The 21,740-nt window shown below is 39.3% G+C and overlaps 1 protein-coding gene across 1 annotated transcript in view; it reads right to left on the bottom strand.

Annotated features, from left to right (window-relative positions):
- Window positions 1-21,740, bottom strand: part of Hmcn1 (hemicentin 1) — a 424,838-nt gene that overhangs the window by 294,842 nt on the left and 108,256 nt on the right. Inside the window, 3 exon segments of the mRNA XM_051147547.1 lie at window positions 6,768-6,890; window positions 8,041-8,199; window positions 19,462-19,532. Of these exon segments, the coding sequence (XP_051003504.1) occupies window positions 6,768-6,890; window positions 8,041-8,199; window positions 19,462-19,532 (353 nt within the window).

Genomic DNA, 21,740 nt, shown 5'->3' on the forward strand with positions numbered 1-21,740 from the left:
ATGTCACACATGTGTGGCAGCTTTCTCTCCACTCAAATCTGTATTTTCCATTACAGTGCCAATTAAAAAGATGAAGGAAGAAAGAAGAGGAAAAGAAACTCAGTGACTACATGGGCAGGATGGCTAATCTCCTCCGAGCCATGTGGAGCTGAAATGAATTTTTCAGACACTTTGAAAATAGACACAGTAAACACAGTAACTGCGGTAGTTATGGGCTCTTATAAATCAGAAGCAGCTATGCAGGGAATCGATTTGGTTTGGTTTGCTATGACAGAGTTGAATTCGAGAGTTTGTTTTAGCTTGTAATCAAAATAGCATCAGATAAATGGACAGATTTGTTTCCTTTCCTGTTTGTTTTAGTCCTGTTAAAACCATGCAATTTACTGGCCAGTTGAATTTCAAACATTTCTTTTCCTTTCTAAAAAATATTCTTCTAGGTATTTATGTACTTATTTTGTGTGTGGAGACAGCTCTTCTTCCTTCCTTCCTTCCCTCCTTCCTTCCTTCTTTCCTTCCTTCCATTCTTTCTTACGTTCTTTCGATCTCTTGTGTGTGTGTGTGTGTGTTTTAGTAAGACATTGCAACTAGTAATTTAGTGTTACTGAATGGTATCCATTCTGTTTTCTGCATTTTATGAGCTTGGATACCATGGCTAACTGTATGAGGGGCTGCGGGACAGCACTTTCCTAGTCAGACTTAGGTTTCAAAGAACAGTGAGTTCTGCTCATTTTCAGGGACCTCACCACTCATTACAAAATGTGTTGCTGCAGTTACTAAAGTGAACTTCAAACAGTTCTCAGAAACAGCACACAAGACAAAGAAGCAAGACAGTGAGTCCTTTCCAGGGCTTCTCCTTCTAAACGACATGCTCTCCACCCCCTACCCCCGGCCCCCTTGCTCCCACTCGCTGCTCACCCTGGAGGACAAGCATGCTGCCCTTTTGGTGTGTTTAGCCTAAAGGAGGCTGATGAGAACAGTCACATCCTCCCACCATTTTGGATGAATATTATGCACTGTGTATATTTTAAATGTCATTATGAAAAAATGTCCAGATGTTCTTAAGACTAAGGTCAACCAATACTTTTAATAATAAGTTAATGATCTTAATTTTTGTTCAAACTAAACAAATGGAGACACAATGTCCATGTGGCTTTATTTAATCATATCAGCAACCAATAAAAACTCTCCCAGGTGCCTGAAACATGTGTTCCTAAAACAGTCTCCCAAGCACATGTCAGCATAAGCACAACAGCAGAAAAAGAAAAGCATCTCATTGGCACTAGGTAGACATTGCTTCCTGACATGTTTGTGAATGTAGACACAGTATCAACATCATTTTAATGTATGAGCTTTGAGCTTTGCACCTTATTTTTGACATTTAATGAGGTGAATTCAAAGAAAGGTTGCTGGGAACCTTAGCACATCGTCTCCGCACATTTCCTGTCACTTTCTAGAGTGTTAGCACTGTCTCCGATATATTTTCAAATTTCAGAGGAAACACTCGTTTCTCCTTATTTTCAAGGTCAACAGCAAGGTTATATTTTGAAATGGTATCTGGAGTGAAACTCAGAGTAGAGAAGAAGAAAATGGCAGACGCCTCGTTTCACATTGCTAATTGTCCAAAACTGAACAGTTCCCATAATTAAGCCCACGGGCAGAGAGCTCTTCCACATTGGAGTCAAAAGTAGCTGCTGGCCAAAGTAACAAGAAGGGGCTGTGCCAAATTCATCCCCCGGCAAAGTTTATAGTTTTTTCTAGTCTAAGTACTGAGCCCAGGGAAAATGAGTGCAGACCCAGCAGGGAAAACCAAAGCCAGATGATCTCTAACCTGTGAGGCAGGTTGTTGCCAGGTTGTTGGACTTTTCGTAGATTGTCACTTCATTTTCCTCGCTTTAGTTATTTCCTTGACATACCGAGTGAGATCACTTTCCCACCTCCCATTGGACATCCTTCAGTTGGGATAGGGGAAATGTTATCTTGAAACAAAGGTCCTCACTCCTGGTACAGTGAGGACAGGGGATCTTTTCTGTTTACCACCACAGGAACCTGCAGACCTGTCCTGCTTAGCTCCGTAATGCAGCACCAGGCCCTTCACCTCACTTTTTTTTACACACTATCCAGAGCTGGCCTGGGCTTCTGTCCTCTCAGTGGCTGCACCTGCAGGCACTGACTCCAGGGGGACTGCAGGCTTTATTCTTCCCAGAGTTCCCAAGACAACCGAGCTTGGACGGCGGTGGAAGGAATGCACGCATTGGAGTGCACAGGACACAAATAATTCCTCTATCAGGGTGATTGTTACCATTCTATTACCATTATCATTCTTTAAATGAACAGTTGAATTCTTCATCCCTTAAGAAGTTTGTTAATAACCATGATAGAGGGTAAAGCAAAATTTAAACGCAAGCTGACAGTAAGCCTTACAGGCATCTTCATAGTTCTGACTCTATTTGCCTTTAGGTATTTATCTGGGAAGATGATGCTTTCCAAACAGTGTTAGCCTTCTGATGGCTCTACAAAGCAGGAGTGTCATCCAAGCAAACTGGAGATGCCCTTTCGAATGAAGGCAAAATCGCTTCTTTAAAGACTTTCAGACTGGATGGCTGTTTCCATTTGCATGGGATTCTATGTCGCTCACTACAAACATTCCTCATTTTCTTTCATCTTTACAATAGTCCTATGAGACAGTGGTAGTGCCCTATTTACACAAAGGGACATAATCCCGGAGATGTTGTATAAAGTTGTCTCATAGAGGCGTTCTTCCGGCGAAAGGCAGAGAGGTCATTCAAATCCAAGCCCTTATGGTTCTAAAGTCCTAGGTGAATCACATACAATATATGTTTCTTTGGTTTAGGACATATCACCTTAAAAATAATATTACTGAAATATTTGGAATAGGATGCACCACTGAATAAAATGAATACAATTTAATATTTGTACATCTTAACCTGAAAAATCCTGTAATGTAATATTAAGTACTCACGATCCAGAGCCTGAAAGGTTATTTACTACACAGTACTGTTTGTTTTGCATCACTGTCCCTTCAGAACAATTGTTTACCCATCTCCATGCCCCAAGATGCTAACCTTAAACAGGACCCTTGAATTCTTCCTTCCAGTGATATCTAGGGAAATATGAAGGAGTTTCATACTTATCCCAGGGGGCTTCAGTTTCCTATCCCAGGCCACAGTTTCACTGGGTGATGCTATGAATTCCATCTTCCCCTCTTCAAACTCAGGGAGAACATAGGTAGCCACTTCCTTCTATATCCTCAGTGCTTCAATGCTCTTTGATGGCTGCCCTTAGGCTTGTTCAGACTGTGGCAAACTGTCACTCAGGAAACACCCCTTGGTGCCTTTGAGTAAGTCGTGTGTCCTCTGCTGTAATGGTTACTGAGAGCTCTGTCCGTAGGAGATAATATCTACTGGGATGTTAACACTTATTATGATGGCAGAGATTCTGCAGGCTGAGATGTCCAGAGAGAAGTGTTTAGTGGGGACAAAGGAGATGTTAGCAGCCGTGCTGTAGGAAGCATGGGGTAAGGTTGGGAGTTCAAGGCAGGTGAGTGACCTAATTAACAATGTGTACGTTTTGCTTGCCTCTCTGAAACAGTATTCAGCCTTGGGCATTTTATTATATCAAAGCAAGCATTGATTAGGCTAATAAGCTTTCAGATTCCAAGTAAGTGTCATGGCACAGTAAAGCATGGTCTGTTCTGTCTTTAAAGGTGAGCTAAGGTGTGTATCTTAACTTGTGTTTCCAAGACACAGACGATACCACACGGTGATTTACGGATCACCGGTAGCCAGCCAAATAGCTTCACTTTGGATTTCCTTTTATGTTAAATATAGATGAGAGATGCCTAGATCCTCTACATAGCCCCCCTGGAAAGAAAGGAAAGTGAAAAGCTTCAGATGAGCTGAGGATGCACTCCCACACAGTCATAAAGTTGGTACACTGGGTTTTGAGGGCAGAAGCACAATACTCTCAAGTTTCCTTTAGAAAGAGTACATGACAATTTCCTCATGAGTGAAACGCATGGTTCCAAAGGCCTAGGGTTTTGTGTCTAGTGAATGAGTACACGGCACAAAAGTGTCTATTTCCCTCAGAATTTGTAGCTTTTATAGAAGAAGAGAATCTCAATAAATGAAAAACACTAGATTGCTATCCCAAACCTTTGCAAGTCCTACTTGGTCAGTGTCACGATGCTTCCCATTAACAATGCTTCCATTCTAGTGTCTCTATCTGCGGGATATATTGATTTAGACAGTTTCAGAAAACTTTCACAATATCTCAACTCAGGAACAAGAGAAAAGAAAATGGCCCAGCTCTTCCTGGATCCTCTCACTCAGGGTTGTTTCCCCACCCCCTCCCACCCCCCACGCCCCCTGTCTGTTCTCCAGTACACACAGTGGCCCAGGGCACAGTGCCTTCAATGCAAAAGCAAAGCAGCACCATGGGTTCAGAGTCTCCGACTTAGTCCCATTGCTCTGAAGAGACACCATGGCCAGAGTAACTCTTATATAAGAAAGTGTTTCAGTGGCGGGGGCGGGGAGGCTTGCTTACAGTTTTCAGAGGCATAGTTCACTATCCTCATGATGGGGAGCATGGTGGCAGGCACACTGATGGAGCGGTAGCTGGGAGCTACTGCTCCCTGATCCACAGGCAGCAGGAGAGAACTGGGCCTAGTATGAGCTTTTGAAACCTCAAAGCCCCACCCCCAGTGACACACTTCCAACAAGGCCATACCTACTTCAACAAGGCCACACGCCCTAATCTTTCTCACATAGTTACACTCTCTGAAGGCTAAGCATTCCAATATTTGAGGCTCTACCAGTCAGCATTAGTTTAGCACATACCCTGTACAGTACCTCATATAGAACATTTTACCTGTAGTATCTCATTTAAAGTTGTAATCACACACACCCCCAAAATAGAAATTCTATTATCTCCATTGTATAAGCAAGGCAACTAGGCTTCAAAGAGCCCGTGCCACAAAGAAATATAAAATTTCTGGACTCTTTAATTTTTATGTAACTGACTACCCATTTGGCCTAAGGAAAGCACCATTTCCATAACTCTAGACACTCAGCATTAAAATGAATTCGGAGACTGGACAATGAGACTAGACTTTCTTAGCTGTTCAGCATCCTTCACAGCTGTGTCATTGCCAGACTTGTATCAAGCTGCCAGCATAAGATCAGCATTCATTAGTATGCAGGACAAGATCTAGGAGCAGAGAATTTCTCCAAGTCACTACCTAGCCAAAAATGCCTTTGAGCCTTATTGGTCCACAGTAAAAGAAACATTACATCCTTTCCCAAATCAATCACCCAGGGAACTGGAGACGCACTGGCTGACAGAGGAGCCAAGGCTCATCCTTGCTACTATCAAACTCCATTTTAAATAAATAAAGTTAATTAATTGATTAATTACCTTAATTAAGAGGGAAATTTTAACATTTTTTAAAAATTCTGAAAGCGATAGGGAGGGAAGAATGGGAGGATACAAGTGATGAGATAACAATTGAGTTCTAATCTGAATAAATTAATAAAAATAAAATTAAAAAAAAAAAACAAGTGCTTTTAACCACACCAAAAAAATATATTCTGGTCCTGTCATGACAAAATTTAAAGATCCAACTATCAAGTAATGTTCTGGGAAACAAAATTAATAAGCTAGTGGGTTGATTTTTTTTTTTTTTTTTTTTTTTTAACCTTCTTTGGTCCGGGACTCAGCTGTTAAAAGTCCTATGGGTTTTCTCTGGTCGGAGTCCCTACATCGTATTGACTGTTCACCAATGGCACAGAGACCCTGTTCTTCCCAAAGCCCTCTCTGCTCAGGGTAACTTTTCTAACATCTTCTCTTCCCCAGTACCTTTAGCTCTGAGCCACCGTGATCACCAGGCAAGGAGCCTGCTGCTGTTTTCCATAGGCCTCTGTCTGCCGAGGACACTATCATCACCTCTGGCTCACAATCTCAGTAAGCCTTAAACTACAGTCTCCTACTGACACAAGAGAGAATATTACAACCCTTCATCTGTGCCTCCTACACAGGAGATCCTGAACGTGTCCCAGGGCAGCCAGCTAGCCTTTCATCTCTTTCAAGCCTTTCTCATCCTGCTAATGTGTTAGGTGAGACACGCAACCCAGTTCCTGAGAGCCCTACATCTTTTCCTACGTCCTCCCCAGGCTTCTAAATCCTCCTGGGGATACTTTCCCCCCACCCCCAAGTTAACTATTAGGGATCATCTTGAAGCTGTTAGGTACTGTTCAGGGGACATAACGTGGCTCAAGTTACTGTCCTCTCAACAGATATTTCTTCTAAGAAAACTTTTTTAAATTAACAATACATGTTTATCATATAAACAGTTGATAAAGTTTGGAATTTGGTTTGATAATTCACTTTCTCACATTCAGCTTCAATAACAAATCAAGCCTCATTTTACCTGTTATCTGAAAATTATTCACCAGGAACACAAACTGCATTTTCTAAACAGCATGTTGTACAAGAAGATTCGATTAAATGAACTGAGTTTTAAATCTCTGGTATCCAAATGACTTTTTGATGCAACGTTACTCAATATGGAAATTAGTACTAAGCAAATCTGTTTCTTTACATGGGTTCGCTGTGGCAATCAACCAACGTGCAGCCGAAGTATAAAATCTGCAGGTCATGACTCCACTGGACACCGGAACTATCACAGTCCGAGTGGCCTAGCTGGTTTTGACAATGCAGCTAACAAAGTAGGCCTATTTTACTAAACTGACCTCATTCACTTGCTTTTTGTCCAGGTGGAACACTTGACCAGAACTTGTAGAGGCGATTTCTTCATAGACTTTGTAGCCAATATGATTCCTGTCATCACAGTCTCCAGTGAGCACAAATACCACCTGAGATTTGCAAAAGTAGAAGAGAGTTTAAGAGGTTTCCAGGATTCAAAATATAGTTATTAGCACCTGTTGTGTGCTAGCACATTGCTAAGCATACATGATAATTATTAGCCCTATATTCTGTTTAGCCATAGGCTTGCACAGGAACACAGTTACCTATATTTTATAACAAGTTTGACTATGGAAATAAGACCACGACTATGCTAGCTTACACAGTGGCCTCGGTTCCTCCTCTCATCAAGCATTCATCCACACTGTAAATAATTCTGAAAATCTTCTTATTAAAAATATATTGTTTATAATGTCATCTTTGGATCTTAGTTTGGCCATTCTGCCTTGGGGTGGAAGAGCCATTCTACAACTTATGGGCTTCAACTGAAAAGACCTTTCTTTTGCATTTCCACCCAACCTGCCATGGCCACAAGAAGGGCATGCCTAAATTGACCTCCATGATCACTGTAAAAGAAAGCAATATACCCAAAGCCCAGTACCTCAACATCCTACGACTCATGAGCAAGCATTACTAACCTAGGCTAGCCAAGGTGTGCTAACATGGGGAAAGCGATAGTCTGTGCTCTAAATTGCTGAGTTTTGTTACATAGCAATAACTAACTGATAGTATTGGATAGCTAACTCAGGGAAGACCTCCGCAGAAAGTAGTGTTTGAAACATATGCCTAACACATATGGTCAGATGCTAGTAAGTACTTTATTTTTTTTTTGTTTGTTTGTTTTTGTTTTTTTGTTTTTTTGTTTTTTTGTTTTTCGAGACAGGGTTTCTCTGTGTAGCCTTGGCCATCCTGGACTCACTTTGTAGACCAGACTGGCCTTGAACTCACAGCGATCTGCCTGCCTCTGCCTCCCGAGTGCTAGGATTAAAGACGTGCGCCACCACGCCCGGCTCGCTAGTAAGTACTTTAACTTAATCTCCACTCATTTCTTTTTTCAATTCGAAGCCAAAGTATCAATAGGCAGTTGATAAGTATAAATTTACTACATTGAAATTGTAATATGTATGTGCATATTACAAAGGTTGATTTCTGGTCAGATGTTTCTGAATATTGACATTTATCTCACACAGAATAGTTAAAAGGGACCGGCAAGCTTCCATGTGTGTCAGACAAGCATGTCTGTGAATGGTGTCTACTTACTTGAGATTGCTTCTGTTGAATAAGCTGCAGCACCTCATGGGTGAGCCGATAGTCCTTGGACCGTGCATCAGTGAAAACATAGATGAAAGAACCAGGAAGAGAAATTTCCAAGGCAATTTTTATAGCTCCAATACTCATTTCTGGACAATCACCACCTCCCTGTTGAACAGAAAACAAGATGAAGTCATTTCATGAAGAAATGGGCGTTTTTGTCCTAAATGACTTTAAATTTTAAAAATCAAACAATCACTCTTTACCAAATTGTGAAAAATTCTTCCCAAGTCACACAATTATCAAGTGAAGAAGCAGAGATTGAACCCAACACTGCCTGGTATGACGCTTTTATTGATGTCTATTCTATAGACAAGAAGCTTGTCTAAAATGCTGTCAAATCAGAGGAAGAAAATTCTCATTGTTCAGGGCACCTACAAAATACTGTTCCTTCTTAGACTGTCGTATTTGTTGAGTTTAATTATCACTCATCTTTTTTTCTACTTAATCTCATTTTTATTTAAGAATTCAACAGTGTTCTGCTGTTTTTTGATGAATGAAAAGATATGTGAATGAGTAATGAGTGAGTAAACAAGAAAATGGTATTGTTAAAAGAAATCTGGGCACATTCTAGGTACACTTGATGCATCCTATCTGAACGTCATTCAAACTCAATCTCTCCCATTTCATGTGATGTCATTCCAGAGCTGAAGGAACCCTCTGAAAGTTCAAAGATGAAAGTGTCTCTTTAATCATAAATGGGAAAAGAAAATATATAAATATGTATGTATACATGCATACGTAGAAATGCATGTACATATATGTGTATATGTATATTTCTAGATATGTTTATTATAAGCAGTATATGAGACTTCTTCCATCTTTGCTTTCTTGCTTACTATCCCTCCCCTCTCTGTCTCTGTCTCTGTCTCTCTCTCTCCTCTTTCTCTGTGTGTGTGTGTGTGTGTGTGTGTGTGTGTGTGTGTATCTTGTCTTTCTTCCTTCCCTCTCAGTATGCAGTGAAGTTTAATATTTAAAAGGAGAAAATAAGCATGACTGGATAACCTAAATTTGTCACCTAAAACCACAGAAACATGGACCTACACAAAGTAAAGATAGAGTGGAGATAAACTGTCTCATACAATGACTTGAACAATTCCCAAACAGTGTAACAGGAAGGGTCTGGTTTTATGATCTTTTGTGTTTTTCTTTGAACTTTAAAATATAACTGATCTCTATCAGTAGGAGCATTTCTGCTCAGTCTTCTGATATTCATTTTATCTTTATAATTCTACAGATAACTCCAATGTGTTAAGTTGCAGAAGATACTTCATATGTAAAAATATGTACTGACCAAAAAAAAAAAAAAAAAAAAGAGAGAGAGAGAGAAGCATGTGACCTTTTCACAGTAAATGTTGCTTCTGGAATAAACTTTGAAAATACTCTGGCCTCAGAGTTACAATGATAATTATGTTCAATAATGAATTCCTGGAAAGCAAGATTATACAGTGAGTATAAATCTTATCAGTGGAGGAAGTAATAAAACACAGATTGTCTTGCTGTCTTTTCTAAATACAAGACAGGGTGGGAAGAACACTGAAATAAACTGAACCTTTGAACTCCAAGGAGTTAGAGAAATTTGAGGGCCCTCTCCAAACCCTAAAGGGAAGATGTCATCAAAAGAAAGGTCAAGGGACAAGGCAGGACAACTTCAGGGCAGGCACGGTTCCATAGTGCATTCTTCTCATCAGCCCATTTCATTTCTCCTCATGATCAGCAAACCAGGCCTTTCTTCTATCAGTTGTCTTTCAGGACATCTAACTCAATGTTGTCAAAAACTGACAAATTCCAAAATAATTCACTTTTAAAAGTAAAGTCTTGCTCTATGGCTCCAGCTGTCCTCTAATTAATGATCTTCCAACCTGGACCTCTGTAAGAGTTGGATTTACAGGCCTAGGTCATCATGTTCAATTCTAAGAACTTTGCATTGGAATATCACATCTTGCTCTTAGTCTACCATGATTGCGTTCTGCTGAGTTTGAACCTGGCCTCATACACAGTCCCCTGGCACAGAAGCCACATGCTGAAAAGGACTTAATTGTTCAATCTACACTTTACATGGAAAGTTGAACTGTGGGCCTCCGTTTCAATTCATCAATGCTTTAGAGCCCTCCGTTGTAAATAGTGCCACTGACGCTAGACTGAGAGAACATAATGTACATGTGGAAATGATTAGGTTATATCGAGTCTAATTTTAAACTGCGTCAAAAGCAAGGGCGAAATAAATCAGAGAAACTACAGAGTTCACAGGCACATGTGCTGCCCTTCGTCCCTCGTAGGAAACACAGCAAGGATGTTCTCAGAGACAAGGAGAGTACGTCACAAGCCAAGCCTCAGAGTTCCCAAGTCATAAGCATACATGTCACATATCCAGGAGAGTGAAATGCTACACTTTGCTACAAATAGATGATGAAATAAATTTAAATAAGATGGGTTCTCAATTAAAGCCACAGCGGTGGACATTTATGCTGGCTGCCGTAAGTAACAACCACCATTTCCATGCTCCAGGCCTGTCAGTCAAGAACACAACTCATCAACAACTTGCTAGAACTTTTATGGGAAATGGAGCTTTGTTTGCTGAGCCCCAGAAGTGGTTCCGTTTATTACTATTCAAATATTCATAAGGAATCTATGATGTATCTTAAATTATGTATTTTAATGTTCCCCAAATTCAGGAGCATCTTCATCACTCACAAGAGTTGTAACATAAAACAGTCCATTGAAGACGGCAATGGCATGGCGGCCACCAAGCATAACATATTTGGCACTTGACATCACCTAATTCCAGAAGGCAGGTAGACAAACACAGGCTTAACTGCAGACAAAATGTGAAGCTGGAAAGTGATATCTTGGTATTCCCAGTTTCATCCATCATAACACCCTCCCTCCCCAGCTGTAGCTACTTCTTATAAAATTTCTTCCTTTGTTCTTCCAGAATCCTGTGCTGTTTTATTGTGAACTCTTTCCCCATCATAACTCTGCGTGGAGTGGATCCTCAGTCTTGCTTGCTAGATGTCCACATGTGTTCAGAAGATGAGATACAGAGGGCTGGCAGGCAGAACTAGTGTTATCTTGGCAGCTGCCATTTGCTGCACTGAAGACTGGGCATTCTTACTGCCAAAGCTTCCTCTGGGAAACGTGGTGTTCTCCCAGGCCTGCCTCGTGCTCTCTCCTCTATGCTACTTAGACCTGTCTATCAAAGTCTCTCTTCGTTCTGCTCCAATACTTACAGGCAGGGCTTTAATGCTCTGCAATACACTTGGTGACGTTTCTATTGTAGATTAATCAATGAAGATTGTAATGCTGACTCTTTTTCTCTAACATGATAAAATATACATCTATACTAGTTATTTTATGACATTGGTGCAATACATTTTTCTAAAAGATGTTTGTAATTCATAAAGATTTCACAGGGGGAAGTTTTATAAGGATAGGGTTTATGGTCAGTAAACAACCAATAAAAACAATCTGCTCAAAAAGGGACCACATATGCAACACAGTAGACAAATGAGGATTATTAAAAATCAACACATACAAAAAAGATGGAGACTTGGTTTAAAAGTTTATATGCAGAAACCCAAGGGACTTAGCTGCTGACTAGACCACTATTCACTAATGGGATGTGCCTGCCAAACAGAGCAGATATGGGGCTCCGTCATCATCAGGGGCCCCAGATGTGGCTATATGCAGTCCCAGGTGTCATCTTCTGACAAAGGCCAGGATTCCAGTCCCTAGTTAAAATTGCTTGGGTCTGGGCTATTGATACTACCCTGGGAAGGAGCCAAGTATCTGACAGGGAAATTTCAGAGACAGTATTCAAAGTCAATTTTGATTCTAAGGCTCTAAAATTAATCTTCATTTTTTTCAAGATCCAAGAAATAAAAATAAAGGTTTCTTAGAGAAATAGTTCATTCTGATCTATTTAGACTGAGAAGAAACCTCCCATTTTCCCCTTATATCTATTTTGTTAGAAGAAACAGTTTTATTTTACTCTAGTAAAGTGAAATTTCTGCAAGGAGGCATTATGACTTTCAACTGTTGTCTAAAACCAGACAGAATCACATCTATAAATTACTGTGGGGAACAGACAATTCTTTGGTGGATTAAGTGGCAAATACAGATGAAGTCAAGACATCATATGTTAGTGGATTGTTTTCTCGGGAGCCTGAAATGTTTATTTTGCAGTGTGTCATGTATTTATCCTTAAAAACAGTCTCACACAAGTGTTCTTTGAAAGAAAGATCAAGAAACTTCCCATCGTAATCCACACCTACCCTGCACTAGCCATCTGTATATTTTGTTTCGAAACAGGCACAATATGCTTCTATTATCTTTGTTCTTTGATGTTAACCCAAAAGAATATTAATAAATCAATCATTCACTTAGTCAGGATATGGCACCAGAATGAGGAGCTAAAAATGATTTACACAATCTATTGGTGACCTCTACTCTCTCAGTCTCTTTCATTCACCTTTGAGGACAAATGGTAATTTATTCCTCAAGGAATTTTTAATCTTTCATAAAGTCTAACACAAACTCTAAGAAGCAAACCAGTTGTCAAGATGTTTCGTTTGTTCACAGAGATGTTGTAAAATACTAAAATTTGCACCACCATCATCACCAGTATCACCACCACCACCACCATCATCACCACACCTCATAAAAATGTACCTGTAATCACTCTTAAGTAAACTTTGTCTCTCTAATTTAGTAGAAGTGTTCTGAGGAGAGGGAGTAGTTTTCTAATTATAATTAAATTTGTCATTTTCTGCTAGTAATTTTAGGTGAGTTAATTATTCAAAAGCAGTTGTGAAACTGAAAAAGAAGCAAAAATAATTGAGAAACAAATCCACTTTGATAAGGATAAGGTCAGCCCTAAGCCCCATCTGTCATTAATTATCTATCTTTCTGTTTTGAATTAAAATAAAGAGAAATTATGTAAATAAATATGTTAATTTGATTAGATTAACATGGTTACTTAAAGCAATAGTTGGAAGGATATTAATATTAGGAAGTTTTAAATTGAAAGAGGGACTTTGAAACACTTTCAAAATTTTCCCTAGGGCACACATTCCATAACTAATGCAAATTAATGTCATAAGTATTTGGAGACTATTTCCCTTACATAAACACTGTGGAGAACAGCAGCCAGAGAGACACCATTTCTACCTTTTAGAGCAGATGCCATGGTACTGTTCCTGAAAGTGACATGTGCATTACAAATTGGACTTTTTAATCAAATTATTTCCCTCAAATTAAACAGTTAAAAGTACAGGCTATTCTTTTAGAGTATGTATTTTACAAAAACATATAGGTGTAAATATATTGATATATTTCATACATAATAAATATATAAGGTACGTAAGTCAAATTCATATTAAAATAAATTATTTATATAAAACTTACATAAAACATTTACATAATTTAATCTACATCTATGGTGATATATAACCCCTTCTCTTTTTTTGAGCAGTTTAATTCTGTCTCTATTTGGCATCTTAATTTTTTCAGTGTTGGATCTAGAAGTAAGAAGCACACTTGTTTATAGCTATGTGAATTAAAATACAAAAGCTACATAAAGTGCTTCCTATCTGGCACAGCGAATTCTTTTAAAGTTGGTATTGTCTTGGTCTCCCTTTGAGAACACTATTTGCCAGCTTAGCCACAGTGTCCCATGGTCTCGGTTGGCAAGTTTTAGTATCAGCCACTTTTCTGGGGCAAGAAAACATTTCCCAGACAAACCCATCTGCTGCACTTATTACTTTATGTTTGTCCCTCTGTCCCCGTAAAGGTTGAGGGAAATCAGACCCTATCTTGATCTTAAATTTCTCTGCTGTTGCTAATGTCAGCATAGAGGTCCCACATACATTTAGCTGTTTTAAAAGTTGATTCCATTAAATGTCACAAAAGAAAAATAAGTTCTGTAGAGAGCTTTGCAATTTGAGAGGATCAATAATATATACAAAAGTTATAAGTGCTAGTCAATTAAATGGAGTCTTTTGGCTATTGTTTTTGTGGAATATTTCTGGTATTTCAAATGTTTGACTAATGTGCTTTTTGTTCTTTAAAACATTTGGATAAAATACTTAGAAACATAACGGTGCCAATAATATTTTCTAAAACTCGACAGGCTTTATAGTTGCTTATGAAGAATGTGACCCAAGGCTGCACTCTTCTCTACACACTTACAACTTTATTAATTGCCAAGCTCTGTGTGATCTGAATACCATTTGTCGCCATTTGTCTCTCTCTCTTTTCCCCAGAGAGAAAGTCCGTTCGCCTTTCAACCTACTTTTCTTGTCAACCAGATGAAAAGAAATAAAATGCAATCAATACAATCAATGTGATGATGTAAGGGTAAGGGCTTCTGTCAGCTTTTCTTAGAAGTATTGGATTTGCTTTCTTACTCCATTTCTCTACGGAAAAATAAACTAAGACAGATGCAATGTTAATGGACGAGTATTTGATGTACTTCAAGCTGAATTCTTTTTTTTTTTTTTTCTTAATCCCAAAACCAATTTAAATCTGAAAGGAATGTTTTTACATGTTTGCTTTTCCACAAGTCCAAACTAAGCTTTAATAGACCATCAATCCTTGCTGTACTTGATGCTAGTGATTTGGCAGGGGTGGGGGAGGTCAGGAAATTGTACCCAAAATAAGATGTACTACCCCACATGAAAATTTTATAAAATATATAACATATTTAGTTGCTCATACCAATTTATGAAACAATAAAATATTCTCCACAAAAAGAACAAAAACAATATCTAGTTCTTATATTAAATGTAAAGTGCTAATGCAGTCTAGAGTTGTGTGGATTTTTTTTTTTTAATTTGACCCTTTTTTCCTTTAATTAAAAAGAGAAGCATTCACTAGAAACTTTCAAATTAAAATGTCCCATGGTATCCTTGACGCTTGTAATAGTACTCAGTGTTGAATGAAAGGAAAAACTGAGTATATGATTTCTTTCTCAACAAGATATTCTAGTTGAGTCCTTGTGGGTCTTACAACAACCCAAAGCCAAAACAAAACAGCACTAAATAATAATTAATAATATGCGCCTCACCCAGGGCAAATGTCCAGAGACATAGACACCAGCTCCAGTTCCAAGAGAAAGTTTTTTGTTTTGTTTTGTTTTGCTTTGTTTTGTTTTGTTTTGTTAATGGTAAAATCAAGCAGCCTTGGATATCGACAGCACTGGATTCAATTCCAGAGGGGGGTGGGAAGGATTCTGCCAAACAAGTCAACAGGGCGTGAGTCAGGAAGCAGAATCCTTCACCCTGGAGACAAATGGCACAGGGAGGTGACAGGCACTCCCTGAAGATCCTTCAAAACACAAGCGGGGAGAGGCAGGAAACAGCAGTGCAGTGCTAGGTCTCATTTGGAATGTAGCTATTTTCAGTCTGTTCAGACTTTGGTGAATATAGTTCAGCTGTGTTCTTACAGAGAACTAAGCGAAAACAATAAATCTCTTGCTAATGGGTCCTCATCTTGAAATCTCCCTAAAGTGGCCTTTCTGGGTCTCTACAATATAATGAAAACCGGGATTGGACTTTTAAGCTATCTTTTACACTACTGAGTTTAAATCATTTTGATATAATGTTGCTGCTAATGCTCATTTAAAAAACAAAAAAGAAGGGTCATTCATTTATCCAACAACTATTTAAACCACACCCTACTACCCTCGTTCATCCTGCAGGCAGAGTGCAGGCTACAGTAAGAACTACAAGTTCTTGTCCTCAAGGCTCACAGCAGAATAAGGGAATTCCTCAAGTCATAATCCCTTAACAGGACAAGCAATTCTACAAAGGCTTTTTCCTTGGAGGATCTCTGTTTAGCTCTGTACCACAGTTTTAAATTGGATTGTTTGGTTTGGTGGTGTTTGATTTCTTGAGTTCTTTGTATATTTTGGATATTAGCCCTTTGTCAGATGTAAGGTTGGTGAACATCTTCTTCCAGTCCGTAGGCTGTCCTTTGCCTTACAGAAGCTTTTCAGTTTCATGAGGTCCTATTTATTAATTGTTGATCTTAGAGCCTGAGTTGTTGATGTTCTGTTCAGGAATTTGTCTCCTGTGCCAATGAGTTCTAGGCTCTTCCCCTAAAGAGTTTTTCGATTCTAAGGGAGAAAAAAAGTGACTAGATATTAAATAGCAAGTTAAGGACTGTTGTACCACATGCCATAAGGGCAGAGGATGGAGGGTTACTGATAGGGAAGGTGACGAAATCAAGGGATGCTTCATTAATTATAACTCAGTTTGGGGTGCACCTCAAGACAGGCAAAAACAGAAGCTACCGTAGAGTTCCCAATCAAGCTGTTCACCTAACACATCAACTAATTAAACATACTTCCAACTGCGATTTAGTCTGTGCTCTTGTGCATATTCTGGCATATTCCTGTTTATCAATTCACTTGCATTCACATGCGAGCCTACTCTAATGCTCAGAGGAGTTAACAATGTATGATGTCTAATGTATGCTGTTGCCAAACATGTTCCTTCTATGCAAATATGACACCTGCTCTATGACAAAGAGGGTAATGAGATGAGAACAAGCCTGGAGGATAGAGCGGGCCTCTCTGAAGAAATCACATTCAAGATAAAACTAGTGTTTTAAACATTTTAAATTGTATTAAAGGGATGCAGAAGAGAAAGGATCCAAAGACAGGAAGTTCTGATGCAAGGAGGATGAGGACACAGTTCCGGGGAGGTGGATCAAGTCTCTTGAGACAGAACCCAGAGCCTGGGCTAAAGAGTGGCCAAGAAAGGGATAATAGGAAGACAATTCTCAGTCGCTCCAACTCATATTTGATGAGACCCATCGGGGTGAAGTCAATAATAGTGATAAGCAAAAATGTTCAGAGATGTGTTCTGAGACTTTCATCTACAGAATCAAGAAGGGTCTAAAAAGTAAAAGCAAGAGCAAAGTCAAAAAGCATCACTTAGGTGCTTTTCTTCATTACTTTAGACTAGTAAAGTCATTGGTTTTAAGATGGCATCCGGCCGGGCGGTGGTGGCGCACGCCTTTACGCCTTTAATCCCAGCACTCGGGAGGCAGAGGCAGGTCGATCTCTGTGAGTTCGAGGCAAGCCTGGTCTACAAAGTGAGTCAGGGACAGCCAAGACTACACAGAGAAACCCTGTCTCAAAAAACAAAACAAACAAACAAAAAAAGATGGTGTCCAGAGAGGTAAACTCAACAGATTTAAAGATATTTATGAAGTTTAAAAATACTTTATGAGAGTTAGTGTGAGAAGTCTATTAACAACAAATCAAATATCTGGTTAGATAATTGCAATACTATAGCAACTTTACAACAGGAACAAACAGGAGACAAAGACCAAGGATTAAGGGCCAGCTTTGGACAATCATAGAAGGAACAATCATGAGTCTCATTTTAGAGGATCTATCCTCAAAAGAGTCTAAGGCTCAAAACTGATGTGACCATGTACAATTTTACCTAAAGAGTAGCCATAAAAGGAGGAGGAAGGGGATTCCAGTTCCTAAACCTTGATTAACCTCAATATTTGCTAATCAGTTTGACAGACAGAGGCATTGGCAAGAAGTTTACCCAAAAGATGAAGGAAGAAAAATAGAATCGATGAGGAATAAAAAGGAAGTGTCCAAGGGGAAAGGAACGAATTATGAAGAACATAGAAGCCAAAGGCTTCATTTCTATGTGCCTGTACATGAAACTGAAGTCCCTCACTTGCTCTGAGTACACTTGCTGAGAGAGCAACTATCACAGGATTTATAATAGTTATGGGATAAAGGTTTAAGAAGTGTGAGTAAGATTTTAAATTCTCAGTAAAAGGAACTGGAGGTTGAGTTGCCCAAAGAAACACAGTAGAACTGTGAGAATGGAAGAAAATGTGGCTACGGTTTCATTGTGTCCCGCTGCTGGGCATCATAGAATACTCCCTGTGGGTCGGAATGCCTGAATCCTGCCCACCTCTCATCCCTTCTTGAGCCACTCGTTGCCCAGGCTTTGCATTCTGTCTCAGGGGACGTGCATAGGTCTTCCCTATGAATGTGCTCTTGCCCTTCTCCTGGGGCTTGTGTACGCTGCTTTCTTCACTGGAAATTCCTATCTTTAAATTCCTTCTCTGCTGCACTCATTTAACAGAATTTATAATCTTAAATACTCAAAGTCTTAGCTTGAATATTATTTCCTCGAGAGACTTGTTCTTATCTCATAGAGCAGGTAGTATATTGTGCTTTCTGCTGAGACTTTCGCAGCCCTTAGCAACTGGTGGACACACACGAACAATGCAGATGGTCAAGCCACTTAGTAATGAGGTTTTGCCTTTGGAACAGAAAAGCACTTCACAGGGAAGACAAGATAATGTTTTAAAATGATAAATCTCTGAGCTAGATTGGCAGAAAGTGAAAAACCGAAAGATCCGATGGCCTGGGAAAAAGTGTATGAACCAGCAGACTGACCTTGTTGGTAGGCATGAAGAGACAGACACTGCACAAGAAGCTGCACCATCATTATCTCTGCGGATGGTGTGTGGATGGAGACTGAGATGTTTACATTAGTTAATTGGGAAACGGAAGAGTTGAAATAGCAATAAGATCCAGGGTGTTTGTGGGAGTTCAGGACTAAAATGTGGTGGAAAACATCCACTGGAATGGGCCAATACATCAGGGAGTGTGGAGGTGCTATCAAACGAGGGTATTGCCAGACACACTCAAGGCACTGGGCATGGCAATAGCCCTGACGGGAATAGTAACTATGAACAAGCTACTATGGGTCTAGAGGAACCATGGAAAGTGGCAAAAGCTCTATAAGACGGGAACAGCGGAAGTTTCTGAGAGAGTGTGGTAAAGCAGCCTCCCAGAAGCAAATTATTTTTTAATGAACGGAGTTAGGAATAATCTGAAGTCAGCACAAGGAGGGCAATACACGCCAACCACTCTCCAAGTGTTGCTCTCACAATGACACTTCAATGAACGCTAAGGGCCTTTTCTATTAACCACAGGATATTTACACACCAAATTTTGAGGAAGGAGAATCACAATTTCCTTAGTTATGTCTTTTATGTTATGAGAAAGAATCATTAACGTTTTTCTTGTGTATCAAAGGGAAGGACCTATCTAGGACAGGACTCAGCAGATGCTTTCTATAAAGAAGCCGAATTATCTCCTTCACAACGTCTCAGCTCTGTTGTTACAGGGCAAAGGTGGCTGTAGGCGCTGCCCAAATGAACTTACTGTATCATCTTCTGCGTCTATTGCTTAATTCATTCTACACATGGGTGGGGAAAGGACATGACATTTCCTGAGTCGCTTGGGAGACAACAAGTACTTCCTTCAGATTTTAAAAAATGAGAAGAGTTGGCCAAAGAGAAATCATGTTCCATTTCACTCACCTGAACATACAGTTCTCTGAGTTCATACTGAAATTTCTTGGGATCTGTGGTAATTGTCACTGGACCGATTTCTGTGAAAGAAAATGGTATAGATCAATGATCAGTAACCATTAACATTAAAGGCTATACTGTGTTTGCACGTGTCTTTTTTTCCATGTGCTATATAATTATTGACTAATAACTTGGACAATGCTAAAGACACATTTTATGGCTACCAAGAGATAGTTTATAATTTACTATGAGTTATGCATATCTAAAAAGCACATTTTTAACCTTAGGAAACACAGGGGCTAGAAAGAAATGGCAAGAGATCTCAAATCTAGTTCTTTTTTATTTTCATCAGTAAGAAAATAATTATTGAGCACATACATGATGGTTCAGACCTAAGTGAATCAATCATACATTCATCCTATGATTCAATTTTCCACATTATAGAGGAAATTTCATCTCCGTTCAAAATAAAGTATACTGCTAAATAGAAAAAAAAAAAAAAGAAAGAGAAATAGAAAAAGAAAAATAACTATTCACCATGCAGCCCACAAGATTTCTTAATAACTTTGAGAGGCACAGATACAAAGGCATTAGCCATGCAAGGACTAGTCCTTGCAACTTCTTTCCCTGTGGTTGGGATAAATAGGCCCCATTATCACCATTCTCCTGAGCTGTCTTGGGTCACAGTTACCTTCAGGGCTGTGTTTCCTCCAAGAATTCCCTGAGGGACTAAGCAAGCCACCACTTCCCATGCGAAGATGATTATAAACACACATACATGTACACAGATGCACACATTATTTTTGGCAAATACAACATGCTTGGAACAATTATTTTCAATATCTAAAGCTTATTCTTTAAAAAAAAAAAACTTTTAAAATACATGATTGAAAATGTCAGCCGGGCGTGGTGGCGCACACCTTTAATCCTAGCACTTGGGAGGCAGAGGCAGGCGGATTGCTGTGAGTTCAAGGCCAGCCTGGTCTACAAAGCGAGTCTAGGACAGCCAAGGCTACACAGGGAAACCTGTCTCAAAAAAAAAAAAGAAAGAAAGAAAAAAGAAAATGTCCATGTATAGACACCCTCCGCTTTTGTGAGAAGTTATCACATGTATTGGAGCAATGGTATCAAATTTCATCTGGGTATCATGCAGAAAGACATAGCATTTAAATTCCTAGAGTAGATGAAAAGTTTTCGATTTTGTGTAAAGAAGGTATAGCATGCACTGAACATTGGAGCATGCAATGGCCACACAAAACTAGAAAGATTCTCACTAGTTGGCTTTTAAAAAGATGGTCTCATTTCAGAACCATATTGGATTTTATACTTCAAAGGATAATAGCTAATTAGCCAGACCTTCTATAACGTGCTACATATGGCTTGAAAGCAGATGGCAGAATTTTTAAAATAATGAGATAAATTGGAAAGAAGCACAATTTCTCTGCCATGACCTATGTAATTTTTCTTAGAAATGGCACAAGAAAAATATCTTGAACCTTCCCTATAGATTAGACACCTTGCAATTTGCAAGAGAAATGGAGAGCTGATTGGCTAGACCGTGTGAAAATGCAAACATCTGCATTCCACACAAAGCAGAGTGGCCATTAGCCATGTTCTGAGTGTATGGAAAAATGAGGGAAGCCTATTCCCTCAAGACTAAACAAAGGCATACTTTGCAAAGGAATGCAAAACAATGACTGGGCATGCCAGACAGTTACACCCTGACAGATGAATTGTCAGCAGCACTGTCAAGCCAATCTTCTATGTTCCTGCATGGCATACTACTAAAGTCATTCTAGAATGCAGAAAGGGATGCAAAGAAGATGGTGGGAGGGTGGAACTATAAAAGAATAAAGGAAAAAGTGAGGAATGTAGCTTGCAAATGTGGCCTCTCTAATAGTACAAAACTAGAAAATAAAAGGGTCTGCGTACATGCTTTTCTTTAAGAATTGGGGTCAGAGGTACTATTAGAGGAAGAAGCCTTCATTTAGTTACCCAGAGACTGTCAAATGTACACCTGTTTTCAAGCAAGATCAGTATCTGTTCTAAAGTTCATTAATAAACATTTTTGCAAACTACTCTGGACAGCCGAGATAAATCTTATATCACTTATGAGAAATGTTCGGGAGAGGTAACGGTTTGCCAAGCTGCCATATTCCTCCAGCTGGAAGCATCCTTTCCAAGTTTTAAAACACTGAATGATACGACTGCTTGGCAAACACAGCCTTCCTCCTCCCTTGCAGCTCTTGCTTCTATTCCAGGCTTTCCCCTCACTTAACAGAGCAGCC

This window comes from Acomys russatus, chromosome 6 (genome assembly GCF_903995435.1).
Source record: "Acomys russatus chromosome 6, mAcoRus1.1, whole genome shotgun sequence".
NCBI lineage: Eukaryota > Metazoa > Chordata > Mammalia > Rodentia > Muridae > Acomys > Acomys russatus.